The 14934-nt window shown below is 34.9% G+C and overlaps 2 protein-coding genes across 2 annotated transcripts; both read left to right on the top strand.

Moving 5' to 3' along the window:
• The first annotated feature begins 5708 nt into the window (after positions 1–5708).
• On the top strand, positions 5709–8847 carry LOC109186209. The gene is made up of 3 exons (XM_019336142.1): positions 5709–5772; positions 7204–7338; positions 7946–8847. Exons 1-3 carry the CDS (start codon positions 5709–5711, stop codon positions 8845–8847), a joined length of 1101 nt encoding a protein of 366 aa, XP_019191687.1.
• Positions 8848–12397: 3550 nt separating this feature from the next.
• On the top strand, positions 12398–14513 carry LOC109186347 (gibberellin 3-beta-dioxygenase 3-like). Its single transcript, XM_019336295.1, has 2 exons — positions 12398–12900; positions 13791–14513. Exons 1-2 carry the CDS (start codon positions 12458–12460, stop codon positions 14449–14451), a joined length of 1104 nt encoding a protein of 367 aa, XP_019191840.1. The 5' UTR covers positions 12398–12457; the 3' UTR covers positions 14452–14513.
• The last annotated feature ends 421 nt before the right edge of the window (positions 14514–14934 follow it).

Genomic DNA, 14934 nt, shown 5'->3' with positions numbered 1-14934 from the left:
CAAGAATCTCCCCCCTTTGAGGAGTTCAGGAAGAGGTTAGTCAATTAAAATTATTGCACTACTATCAGTTACATTTATATTCCATTCTTATCTCTAATTCTTATATTATGTTCTGTATTACTTATATATTACAGGACGAGTCATGAACAGACACCAATGCGCAGTATTATATCGCAATCAAGTTTTAAGGAATGTAGTTCATATTCAGTTGCACTATCTGGTGATATGGAAGTGCGTACTATCAGTGAGATCTACAGAGACAAGGAGGTAGTATTTACATAAATTTAAACTTACTTTAAGAGATATATGCTGGCATCTTCACATTTGGAAAATGTGTCCTGTCTGAATGTCAATTGCTGAACTCCTCAGTACACTGGGCACTACAATCTGTAGTCTTATGCCTGCATTTCATATTTTGGATCAGATAAATGGTAACACAAATTGTGGAGATTTATAAAGTCTTATAGATCCTAACATTGGTTACTTATCTAATTTAAGAATTTTAGACCACCATCTGTTGTGGCAGTTCTGTTTTTTGGTTTTTGCAAGCATATACTCTCTAATAAACCCAAACCTGCAAAATCAAAACTGATATTTGTTAGTTTTGGATCAGATAAATGGTAATAGAAATTGTGGAGTGTGATAAAGTCTTATAGAGCCTAACATTGGTTACTTATCTAATTTAAGAATTTTAGACCACCATCTGTTGTGGCAGTTCTGTTTTTTGGTTTGTGCAAGCATATACTCTCTAATAAACCCAAACCTGCAAAATCAGAACTGATATTTGTTAGTTTTGGATCAGATAAATGGTAACAGAAATTGTGGAGTGTGATAAAGTCTTATAGAGCCTAACATTGGTTACTTATCTAATTTAAGAATTTTAGACCACCATCTGTTGTGGCAGTTCTGTTTTTTGGATTTTGCAAGCATATACTCTCTAATAAACCCAAACCTGCAAAATCAGAACTAATATTTGTTAGTTATATAGCCTAATGACGATTAATAATTACTGATAGCTAAAGATTTTTAGAATTATATATTATATTATAGTTGCATCTCTAATTGTATAAAGTTGAATGCAGTTTGGAGATTTCTGGGTTGCAGCTAGGATTGTGTTCATTGATGATCCAGAGTGGTACTATGCTTCGTGTCGAACCAAGGGTTGCAACAAAAAGCTTAAGCTGAAAGGGAAGTGGCTGTGGTGTAGTACATGTGACAGAAATTGGGGTGATGGGACACTGAGGTACAGAGTTAAGGTTAGAGTTGTGGACTTGGATGGCAATGCTCCTTTTCTTCTATGGGACAGGGAGTGCCTCGATCTAATTGGAATTAGTGCAGATGATTTGAAGGATACCCATACAAAGGTACTAATACTATTTCATCATGTCCTATACTATTAGCTTAGTACTACTAACCAAGCTATCTCATGAAAAACATTAATATAATGATCCAAATGAAAGGGTCTACCTAAGTATCCAGTTAATTCTCTTTGGACCACCTAAATGAAAAACATTAATATACTATAGCTTTCATAAGTATTGTATCTCTGTTAACTAATTGAATTACCTGCAGGGAAGAAAGGGTCTACCTAAGGAGGTTGAAACTCTAATCGGACAGAATCTGTTATTTCGAATTGCTGTTCGTAAGGAACAGTTCCAAAACTATCTCAATGCTTTCCCTGTTATGAGAATCATCACTGATGAAAAGATTGTAGAGAAGCACGCACCAGAGCTAATCCAAGTTAGGGACAGGGACCTCTCATCAAAGTTGGAGTTGGAGCTTACGGATGAGGACCTATGGGATATAGAGGTATACTTGCTGATCCAGAAACATGTTATAAGAATTCCTTTATAAACTAAGAGTATTTTACATTTACATTTTCACCATTTTGATGTGTAGGATATAGACCCAGCAAATGAAGCTGAAAGCCCTCTCCAAGTTGTTGCACAGAGACTGAACGAAGATAACAGTATTGAGAATGGAACTGTGAAGAGATCGCTAATTGATGAGTTTTCCAGCGCACAAAGTTCTAAAAAAAAGCAAGGACAATGTTGTGAAGATTGAGAAAGAAACAGATTTGTAATGAATTAAATGGCTGACAATGTGCTCTTTTGGTTTTTTTTTTGAATGATGGTTTTTGGTGACATTATTGTGTTTTTCGAACATCAGCTGGACTGAACCTTTTGATATGCAGTATGGTTTTTTTGTTTTAGTACCAAACATGTTAAACGTACTCGATTTGTGATATTCCTATTGCGGATTTTTTTTTTCAGAAATTGATGGCACAGGCATAGAAAGATTGCAGAGATCATGGTAAAAGAATGCAAACGCTTGCAGACATGGTGGGAAAAGGTCAAGCAGATGGCAGGCATATCCCTAAGGACCAAACTGATGGCACACAAGTCAGTTGAAGTAGCTGAAATCAGCATTCAAAAGGACCATCAAATGGTTTATGTTAGCATGTAATACAGCTGACACTTTATAATTATGTAAGATTAAGGAACATTAGTGTAGGTTACTCATTAGGAACATACAAGTTTTACATTTGGAAGTTTTTTGTGCTCTAAATTTTAATGATTAAATAAGACTATTTTTATTCTAATGACTATTTGTAAAACTTATAAATATTGGTTATCCCTAAGTCTATACTTTGTTAATTATGTCACTTATACAGTTGGATACACTCACATGGAAGCATGTTGTCATCTAAAGAAATGTAACTAAGGGTCCGTTTGGAAAGCAGGAAAATGACTTTTGAAAAATGTTTTCTGGAAAATGAGTCATTTTCCGGAAAACATTTTCCTTTCCAGTGTTTGGTTGCATTATGGAAAACTGTTTTTCTGTGTTTGGTTCATTTTCTGGAAAATGAGTAGAATTGTATAATTAAACATTTTAATTATTTTATTTAGAATATTACAACATGTATAATAATATATAATAATATAATATTAATTTTAAATATAATAAAAAATAGCTAAGTTTTTCAAAAAAAAAAAAAAACTAATAATATATCAAAAATATTATGGTGGTGGTGGTGTTATTCGTTTTATAATAATAATAATAATAATAATAATAATAATAATAATAATAATAATAATAAGAATAATTGGTGGTGGTATGACGGTGGTGATGTGGTGGCGGTGGTATGGTGGTGGTGGCGACGGTGGTGGTTGCGGTGGTATGGTCGTGGTGGTGGCGGCGGCGGCGGTGTGATGGTGGTGGCGGTGGTTACGGTGGTGGCAGCGGCGACGGTGGTTGCGGTAGTATGGTGGTGGTGGCGGCGGCGGCGGCGGCGGTAGTGGTGTTGGTGTGATGGTGGTGGTAGTATGACGGTGGTGGCAGTGGTCGTGTGGTTGCGGTGGTGGTGGTGGTGGTGGTGGCGGTAGTATGGTGGTGATGGCGGTGGCGGTGGCGGTGGTATGGTGGTAGTGGTGGTGGCGGTGGTAGCGGCGACGGTGGTTGCAGTGGTATGGTGGTGGTGGTGGTGGTGGTGGCGGCGACGGTGGTTGCGGTGGTATGGTGGTGGCGGCGGCGACGGTGGTTGCGGTGGTATGGTGGCGGTGGTTGCGGTGGTATGGTGGTGATGGCGGCGGCGGCGGTATGGTGGTAGTGGTGGCGGCGACGGTGATTGCGGTGGTATGGTGGTGGTGGTGGTGGCGGCGGTAGTGGTGTTGGTGTGATGGTGGTGGTGGTGGCGGCGACGGTGGTTGTAGTGGTATGGTGGTGGTGGTGGCGGCGGCGGTGGTGTGAAGGTGGTGGTGTGGTGGCGGTGGTATGTAATGGTGGTGGCGGCGGCGATGGTGGCGGTGGTATGGTGGTGGTGGTGGTGGCAGCGGTGGTGGTGGTGGTGGTAGTGGTTGCGGTGTTGGTGGTGGTAGTGGTGGTGGTGTGATGGTGGCGGGGGTATAGTGGTGGTGGCGGCGGCAATAGTGGTGGTGATGGTGGTATGGTGTTGATGATGTTGGTGGTGGTGTGATGTTGGTGTAAAAGTTGGAAAATGACTTCCCCCAAAAAAAGGGGAAGTCATTTTCCTCCAAAACAAGCCTATTTTCCAAAGTCAACGAAAAATGATTTCCGTTGACTTAATTTTCCAGGCACATCCAAACACTGGAAACTTGGAAAATGATTTTCAGAACTCATTTTCCAGGTTTCCAAACACACCCTAAACTAATAAAAACTGAATATTAAATTTAGTATAGATCATATAAGGCAGCCAAAGTTAGTAGTACTACACTGCAACTGTAAATCCAAGTGTATTTGGTCTCTCAACAATCTATTACTAAATTCGTATTAGGATTAAAGCAATACAGTGCAACTGTATTTGATCTCTCAACAATTTGGCAAAGTGTCATAAATTAACAGGCATTCAATTATTTAAAAGATGAATGTGTGAGAAAAGCAAAAAAAAGTTCTATCACTTAATCATATTAGATGACAAATAATAGTAAACAAAAGAACAAAGGGACACGTGTATATAAAAAATAGTCTTATCACTCCACAATATCAACACTAGATTAAGTAAACTATATAATACATTAGTTTTCAATGAAGTACAGTAACAGCTATCAGTGACCTAAAGCTATTGTTGGAAAGTAAAGTAAAAATGTGTTTCCAAGTAATCATAATTGAGAACTAAGGGACTTACCAGTTGTTGACAACAATCTACAGTTGATTATCTCCTCAATGACCTTTTATACAATATAGATTGTGTTGCATCTTACCTGCAGTTGAACCAACAACCGTTAAATTTAAAATACGACTTGCAGCAACTTAATTAGGATCTTTAGTGCTTATTAGGGACTTACCAATTGTTGACAACAATTTTGGTGAAAATCAAGCGTCCTCAATTAATGTTAGTTGAAGACCTTTTGATGTGCAGTTTACCTGCATTTGGGGGATTTTGAATTAACTGAATAACTGCCTTAAAGTACTACTTGGTTAGGAACAATGTAAGGAAATTATTCTGCTTAACTAACATGTGAAATCACATTAGATTGAGCCATACCAGGGTATTAAAACTTATCTTTTAGACGTCCGAAGCAACTGTTAATACAATATTCTGGACTCCAACTTTGTATCTATGAAGCATCCACAAATTATTGGACATAAATATAATGTAGGTGTACCAGCTTACCTGCAATTGGAGGATTACAATTAAACAAATTAAATAATCATTAACATTAGATAATTTATCAACACTCAAAGAATATCATTATTCGTGTGTATCTTTATTGTAAATCACATTAGATGGACAACAAACTTATCTTTAAGCCCCCCGAAGCATGTGTAAATACAACAGTCTCAAACACAGATCTTTATCAAATAAAACCTATCACAACCATCAGTATTTGTGGGCTTGAACCGACTACTGTCTACCTGCAAAACAACATATATATTATGATATTATGTTACCTAAATAAGAAACCTATTTACATTCCAATCAAATTTGATAATTCCAGTTTAGTATGAAAGCAATTACTAATAATATTCATCTACCTATGTTAATGGACTTCCAGGTGCATTAAGTACCACAACTAACCCTTTCAGTATTCCAAAAGCCATTATAATGGTCAGTTTCCAATGTTGTCTCCAAATATTAATTGAGTAGTTCTTTACAACTATATAATCAACACAGAGAGATTAAACATATGTTTTAAACACCACCTAAACAATTCCTTATTCTAACCAATACATCTCCCTAAGAACACATGAGGAAACTTACATCTACAACCACCATTGGTTCGAAGAGGAAGCATCCCAGCAACAACCAAGGTAAATCTATATACACTTCTATCTTTATTATAACTATCTGTCTTCCTATATAGATAGAGATTATAAGAAATTTTTGGGTACACTATAAAAAAAAAAAAATAAAAATATACTTATTAAACAACGGATTCTAACTTCTCGGACTCCAAATTAAAAATCATCCTATAAATTCGACGGTTAGCAAAATTCATATGCATGTGTTGTATACTCGGATTACTTCTACATATTTAGTAGATAAACGGTATCAAAATCCCTATTTATATATACATCTGAACAACGTAGATTAATTAGGTTAGAAATACATACCCAATTTTGTTGTTATTTTCCAAATCGAATAGCTGAACCACCGATTCTGAAAAATGGTCACCGACTCGAATCGCACACATTGTTGACCAAGAATGTCCGATCTCTATGTACCCATGAACTCTGGCGACTATAGTGTTCACCGGATCGAAGCAGTGCGTTGATAGTCCAGATCAAACCTCCGATTTGTGGCTGTGACCGTACTATGAACACTCAGACGTCGAGTATGCCGAGAGCTATTTGTCAGTCGATTCTCCACACAAACATCATTTTCATCGTCAATCCATAGTACAGAGTACACGAGACTCACCAATCGAACCCTAACCCCTTACTCAGCTCCATTTTTAGAGAGAGAAACCAGGTTGATTGCCCGGCGAAATGAGCTCACAACTGAGCGTTTAAGGGATTAGGAAAGCGACATCATCGAGACCCATCTCACTGTCATTTCCATTTTAATTATTATTATTATTATTATTATTATTATTATTATTATTAGTACTGTTATTATTCTTTGTATTATTATTATTATTAGAATTATTATTAGTATTAGTATAATTGTTATAGTATTATTAGTCTAAAAGTTTCTGATGATTTTTATTATTAGTATGATTGTTATTATTAGTATTTTGGTTATTATTGTTCTTATAAATAATTGTTAGCCAAATATTAATCTCAATCATCAATGTGCTTATTATAAGAACAAATGCGTTCCAATTATGCTATTTAATATTTAAAGGTTATTAGTAATAAAAATAATAAAACTATTACGAAGATTAATAGCATTTTCCTTATTTCTAAAAATCGAGACATTGCTATACAAAAAGATTTGCATTATTATTATTATTATTATTATTATTATTATTATTATTATTATATTATTATTATTATTATTAAAAGATATATAATTATATAATATTATCATGACATATTACAGAAAAAATAATGTGATAATATGGTTAAATATAAAATTTGCAATATTAGTTTAAAATTATCGGTATTATTATACAGTACAATAGTGACATCATTTACGAACTCTTATTGGATAATTACAGTATAATTTGTTATTATTGTCAAAAAGTGTTCCAACGAACGATTTATGATATTTGATAGACATATGTGTTTACGCTGCAGCGAATGAGAATAGTAATATCATTGATGAAGCCTACATGTCTCCAATTAAATCCAGCCGGAATGCAGGCAATAGTAAACCGCTTATTGGTGTTTTCCAAAGTTCGCTAAGTACGCCATTAAGTATTGTTACAAATGGTATGTTTGGCCTTTAACACAATGTATATCCTTAGTCAATAAGTTGGTAATATAGACTTCATACTGTAATCCACAGCTTCAAGCGTAATTAGTACGACAATTCGGCATACACCGCTGCAAGAGTTGAGTTGCAGAATACCGTTAAGCAACATATCAAATAGTACGAATCTCAAACATTAATTTTCACGTTCAGTTTTGTAGATGATATGAATGGAATTAGTAAAATGCTATACTTAACATTCTAACATCTGTTTTGTGTGGCTTTTATACGATTAAAGCAAATTGCGCTCGAGATGAGGGGGATCGTGATAAACCACTTAGTACAAAGCGCCGCAATCGTTCGTTCGACCTAAATAGATCACCAGATTCGCAACTAGGTATAAATTGTTAATTAAATAATATACTTATTACTTATATTAAAATAAAACCCTTGAGTTCAGTTTTTTGTAAGGATCTTTCTTATTTTTTTGTTAATAATAGTCGTTGTTTCTGCATTTTGACAGTTTCTTCTTGGATACGAAGGACAATACATACTACATCAACGGAAAATTTTAGTAGCAGAATGCCGTTTAGCAACGTAGCAAATACCTATGGGATAGTTGCAAAGTATTAAGGTTAACTAAAAACCTCAGGCTCAGCTCGGTACCAAATGGTGGAAACCGACAGGCGTTACAAGAGTTTGCTGACTGGATTGCCAATATCGGCGATGGGAAGCTTGGTGGCCGGAATAACGGGTTTGCAGATGTTGAAATACCAATGCACATGTTAGTGTCATCCGGGGGGGACGACATTAAAGCAATTGTGCACTGTACATTTCCTATGTTTGCAAGTGGAAACACTGACCCCGAGCACCTGTTGGGTCGTGCCATATTAGCACCAACGCTCGACGTTGTCAACACTGTTAATGACTATATGACTGAGTTGCACAATGCCGAAAGTAGGTCATACTATAGTTCAGACGCAGTATGCAAAGCAGATGGCGATAACGGTATATTTGGAGATGTACACACACCGGAGTTTCTAAATAGCATTCGGGTTTCAGGTCTACCAAATCATACACTGACTTTGAAAATCGGATCACCAGTAATGTTAATGAGAAATATTGACCATTCTCTTGGTTTGTGCAATGGAACTCGGTTGATAATCACAAAGCTAGTAGATCATGTGATTGAAGGCGAGATTCTGACTGGTCCCAACAAAGGTACAAAAGTGTTAATCCCCCGAATGTCAATGGCACCATCGGATCCAAGATTGCCGTTCAAGTTTCAACGAAAGAAATTCTCATTGATGCTTTCATATGCGATGACCATAAACAAAAGTCAAGGCCAAACGTTGACTCATGTAGGTTTAGTACTAAAGAAACCGGTTTTTGTACACGCTCAGTTGTACGTAGTTGCATCTCGGGTTAATAATCCAGACGGTCTCAAAATATTGATAGCAAAAGACTCAAGTTCAACTACAACCTCAACCACTAATGTTGTATATCATGAAATTTTCAATAATTTGTAGTTTTCTAATGTATTATTTTTATATTACCATCACCTTTATACTATTTCTAACATACCATTTTCAGTTGGTTTTTGTTGAGCTCCCAAATATACTTAATGATTATATTCCAAATTCTTACTGTATTGCTTCAACCAATTTTTAGCATAACATAAACATAATTAATAATATGTAATTTACATCCCGTGCATCGCACGGGTCAAACACTAGTAGTATCTTTATTTGAAAAATGAAATTTAAGAACGTATCTGAAAAAATGGTAAAAATATCATAGTAGGTACAATATATAATTTGAAAAATATCTTAATAAAGTATCCTTATTTGAAGCCGAAATTTAAGGTAACGGAAAATAATATCTTTATTTGGTAAACAAAATTTAATAACGTAACTGAAAGGATGAGAAAGACAATATATATCTATATATATATATATATATATATATATATATATATATATATATATATATATTGTCTTTCTCATCCTTTCAGTTACGTTCTTAAATTTTGTTTACCAAATAAAGATATTATTTTCCGTTACCTTAAATTTCGGCTTCAAATAAGGATACTTTATTAAGATATTTTTCAAATTATATATATATATATATATATATATATATATATATATATATATATATTAGCGCTCAAATGCAACAGTGGCTTTAATTAGGTGTGGCGGTGAGGTCATATTAGCATCGTCCATTCTGCTTAATTTAACAGCAGCGGCTAATTTCTGAAGATTTAAAGATTTAAGCGCGTCTTGATAAGTGGGAGGTGTTATGGTAATTGTATTGGTCATTTATATCGATCGCTTGTCAGAATACACAAACAGTGTTAACAAAAGACACCAATAGTGTTAGGAAAAAGCACCATAATGAAATACACAAATACACTAAAAAACACACAACACACCCAAAAAATACACCATATAACTCACCACCCCAATGGTGTATTTCTGAACAGTGTGTGATGCTTTTATTCATACCTAATGGTGCGTTCTGGTGATGCGTATCTAATTTGTGCATTTTTTTTGGTGTGCATTTTCTAATATGGATGGTGTATATTTGTATAACTATTAGTGTGCCCACACTGACCGCATGAGAAGGCGCACCTGAACTTGGCACCAACACGAATCCTAAAATACACCACAGTAAGGTTAATAATGCACCAATAGCGAACATAAAACACACAACACTATGATTTGATCTATTCTGGTGCCCAATGACGACTTTAACCTTGCAGTTCGCGTAGTGTGAGAACGTGCGCGAAAATATCGGAAAAGCCTTGATGAATGTGATTCGTTGGATTTATCTAATCTAATGATCTACAATTAACCGCACCGCCGCACTTGAATATTCATATATATATATATATATATATATATATATATATATATATATATATATATATATATATATATATATATATCTAAAAACATAATAAGTCTCAATCAAAGTTATACCCCTCATTTATGTCCATGTTTTTAATGCTAAACATTTTGTACATTGTGCTTTTAGAGTTGTACTATATATTTTTTTGGACAAAAATATCCTTACCCCGTTATAACTTCCGTTATCTTTTACATTACTTTTACCATACACTTGCATCTACCACATCTTTTCTTATATTCTTTAATTATAACAATATTTGTAAAACATTATATATTCATTATATATTAAATTAATATAATAAATAAATTTTATTTCACTTAGATTATAATTAGTAAAAATTTGTTAGTTATTTTTAAAAATATAAATATTGGGCATATATTTTTGCGCATCGCGCATAGAAAAGACTAGTATATATATATATATATATATATATATATATATATATATATATATATATATATATATATATATATATATATAGTGAAAGGTTCCAGTGCGGTTGGGTGCTTCCCGTGCGGTTGTGCGGTTGATTAATGTGTGTGCGCTTTGTACTTAATGTGCGTGAGTCTTGTGCTTAATGTGCCTGAGCTTTGTACTTAATGTGCTGAGTGTGTAATGTCAATGTGCGTGAGTTTTGTACTTAATGTGCCTGAGTCTTGTGTTTAATGTGCCTGAGATTTGCACTTAATGTGCGTGAGTGTGTAATGTTAATGTGCTCCTGTTATAACTACTGGAAATTATGGAATTTCCGACCACGTGAAAGTGATCTTAAATCAAGTCGAAAGCCTTGTTCCGACCACTTTTGGTATCCGGAAAAACCTTTGTTGCTATTTCCGACCACTTTTTGCTTTCAACTTGATTTAAGATCACTTTCAGGTGGTCGGAAATTCCATAATTTCCAGTAGTATACGTCTTCGTCTTCTCTTCCTCTCTTTTCCCTTAATCCTCTCTTCATCTCTCTCTGTTCTTCTTCATATACGTCTTCGTCTTCTCTTCCTATTCCCTTAATCCTCTCTTCCCCTCTCTGTTCTTCATCATATACGTCTTCGTCTTCTCTTCCTATTCCCTTAATCCTCTCTTCCCCTCTCTCTGTTCTTCATCATATACGTCTTCGTCTTTGTTTGACTTTTGTGTTTAATGTGTGAGTACGTTTGTGGTCTGAATGTATTTTGTTTATAGCTTCCTGTGTGATTGTGTTAAAAGTCACGCACATTAAGCACAAACCTCTTGCACATTAAACACAATACTTAGGCACATTAAGTACAAAATTCATGCACATTAACATTTCATACTCACGCACATTAAGTACAATCTCAGGCACATTAAGCACAAGACTCACGCACATTAAGTATAAAACTCACACACATTAATCAATCACACAACCGCACGGGAAGACACAAATGCACGATCCCTTCCCTATATATATATATATATATATATATATATATATATATATATATATATTAAGTATAAAACTCACACACATTAATCAATCACACAACCGCACGGGAAGACACAAATGCACGATCCCTTCCCTATATATATATATATATATATATATATATATATATATATATAGAGGCGAGTTCAGGTGCGGCAGTGTCTTACGGTGCAGCGATTTCTTACGGTGCGGCAACACCAATAGTTCAACAAATATGCACCATCAACGTTAGGAAATACACCACAAAAAACAGAGTAAACAGAGTCCCGCATCATCAAACATACACCATTAGATGTGAGTAAAAGCACCATACACTGTTCGAAAATACACCATTGGGGTGGTGAGTTATATGGTGTATTTTTTTTGAGTCTGTTGTGTATTTTGTGATGTTTTATTTCATTTCATTGTGGTGTGTTTTCTTACATTGTTGGTGCATATTGTTAACACTGTTGTGTATTCTGAACTTTATTCTCTCTCTCTCTCTATATATATATATATATATATATATATATATATATATATATATATATATATATATATATATAATTTTAAAAATATATTTATTATCTTTATTAGAAAAACAAAATCTAAGAATGTAAATTTAATAATAATGTAATTGAAAGAAAACAAAATTCTTTAACGTATTTCAAAGTATCTTTCTTACTCTCCCCTCTCTGTATAAATAGTTGCATGCAAGTGAATCACATTACAACTTGCCCGGCCTATTTCCTCAACCCCTCCACCAACTTTTCTCTTTTCTCTTCAATCACTGCTAAGTTTCAACCATGACCGGCGAGGTCGTCGATGGTATCACCCCCTTGGATTTCGACAACGCCGGCCAACTTCCCGACACCCACACCTGGATCGACGAGCCCATCAAATCTTCTCCACCCCAAGAAACTATTCCCGTGATCGACCTTAATGACCCTCAAGCCGTCGAGCAAATGAAAACGGCTCTTGAGACTTGGGGTTTTTTTCAGCTTATCAACCACGGCATTCCCGTGGAGTTTCTTGCCGAAGCGGAGCATCAGATTCGGCGCTTCTTTGAGTTGCCGGCGGAGCAGAAGCTCCGGGCTAAGCGCTCGCCGGAAAGCTCCACCGGATACGGCATCGTCCCCAGTTCTCGCAACTTTAACAGTCGCATGTGGGGGGAAGGATTCACCGTCGTGGGACCGCCGCCATCGGAGCTTGCACGCCGGGTTTGGCCTGAAGATTATTCTCTTTTCTGGTATATATCCATCTAAAACTACTAAGTGTGAATCAAAGTTCTATACACGGCGTTATTTTTGTTACATTATTTTTATATATACATTATACTATATCAATTATACTATATAATATTAGGGATAAATAGACTTATTCTTATAATTTTCATAATCTTTTCTACTATTGTTACAATATACATATATTTTTTTATTCTTTTTTTTTTTCAATATATATATATATATATATATATATATTATTTACTATAATTTAAATATGAGTTAATATCATTCGGGTCCTCCGAATATAATGAGTTTGTCACATTTAGTTTTAAAATTTCAAATTGATCATCTGTGATCTTTTAATTTTCAAATTTTTACCATTTGTGGTTCAAGTTAACCACTATATTTGAAGAATTTCATATGACATTAACTTTTTAAATATCTAAAATTAAAATAAATCTAAACTTTTAATTAATATAAAGTATTAATATTGAACCATAATCGACTTTTTTATATGATAAATGTCCACCTAGAAACGTTACGTGTTACATACCTTATCTGTGTCTTCTACATAATTGAATTATTGAAACAAGGAGTCATCATTTGTGTGGGCCAATTATTATTTTTATATGCTCTAAGTAACATATGAACTATAATCCACTTTTTATATGATAGATATATTTTCTCAATTAAAAATTTAAATTCATAGTTGACTGTATATTTATGTTTATATATATTTATATACACTCAATAATAAAGTGTCATAATATTATGTGTTTGCGTATTTGTGTGTGTGTGTATATATATATATATATATATATATATATATATATATATATATATATATATATATATATATATATATATATTGAAATGATGATATCTACATTGTTGATTAATTTGTTTGTTTCAGCGATGTGATTGAGAAGTACCAAGAACAAATGAAGGGCCTGGCTGAAAAGCTTGTTTCTTTACTCTTTAAATCATTGGGCCTATCTAGTGAAGATGTGGAATGGTTTAAGCCCGGTGGGCTTCCTGAAAGTACGGGATCAATCCTACAGATGAACTCGTACCCGAAATGTCCAGACCCAACCCGTGCAATGGGCTTAGCCCCACACACAGACTCGTCCATTATAACTGTACTATACCAAAGCGACACCCTTAGAGGCCTCCAAGTGTACAGGCCCGATCTCAATTGGGTCGACATCGAGCCCGTTAAAGACGCAGTTGTCATCAATGTCGGTGACCTGATGGAGTTAGCCTCTAATGGACGGTTCAAAAGCTTGTTACATCGGGCCGTTGTGAGCAATGCCCATCACCGCATCTCCGTTGCGTATTTCTACGGCCCAAATATTGATGTCAAAATTAAACCGCCAGTTAAATTGAACAAAGATGGGTTTCCCATGTATCAGACCTTATCATGGAAGGAGTACCTTGCTGTTAAGGATGTTTACTTTTTCAAGTCGTTGGAGAAGGTTCGTTTCAATCCAGTTGCTGAAGAATACAATGCAATTACCAGTGGTAATGAGGAGGCACCACTCAGTAGCGAAGTGGAAGAAGCAAGGGAAGCGTAGAAATAAAATGCATAATTAGTGTCATTGTTGTTTTGAATAAGAACGGATCGGATTTGTGGTTTTTTTTTTTTTTTTTTTTTTTTTTTTTTTTTTTTTGTGTGGGGGGGGGGGGGGGGGGTATACCCAGGGAAATAAAATGCATAATTAGTGTCATTGTTTTGAATTACTGTTTTAAAAAAAAAAAATAAAATATATCCAGAGTTTCTACTGTCCAATATAGTGGGTGGAATAGCTGGTCTGGATGTTCCATTCTTAAAGACAAGAATCGAACACACCCTCCAAATTAAGACTTGTCGTACTCTATGTATTGAATGTTTATTTTATATTATTTAAAATTTTAAAAGGCAGACCTTGCAAGGCAAAGGTCATCAGGGGCAAGCTCATCTTGTGTGGGCAAGTTTCATTTTGACCTTTGAGACACTTATATCAAACAATCTCTAATTTTTCTTTCCTTGTGACAAAAATAGAATCGCCTACTACAGA

This window comes from Ipomoea nil, unplaced genomic scaffold (assembly GCF_001879475.1).
Source record: "Ipomoea nil cultivar Tokyo-kokei standard unplaced genomic scaffold, Asagao_1.1 scaffold1407, whole genome shotgun sequence".
NCBI lineage: Eukaryota > Viridiplantae > Streptophyta > Magnoliopsida > Solanales > Convolvulaceae > Ipomoea > Ipomoea nil.
This window is presented reverse-complemented; position numbering and strand designations above follow the sequence as displayed.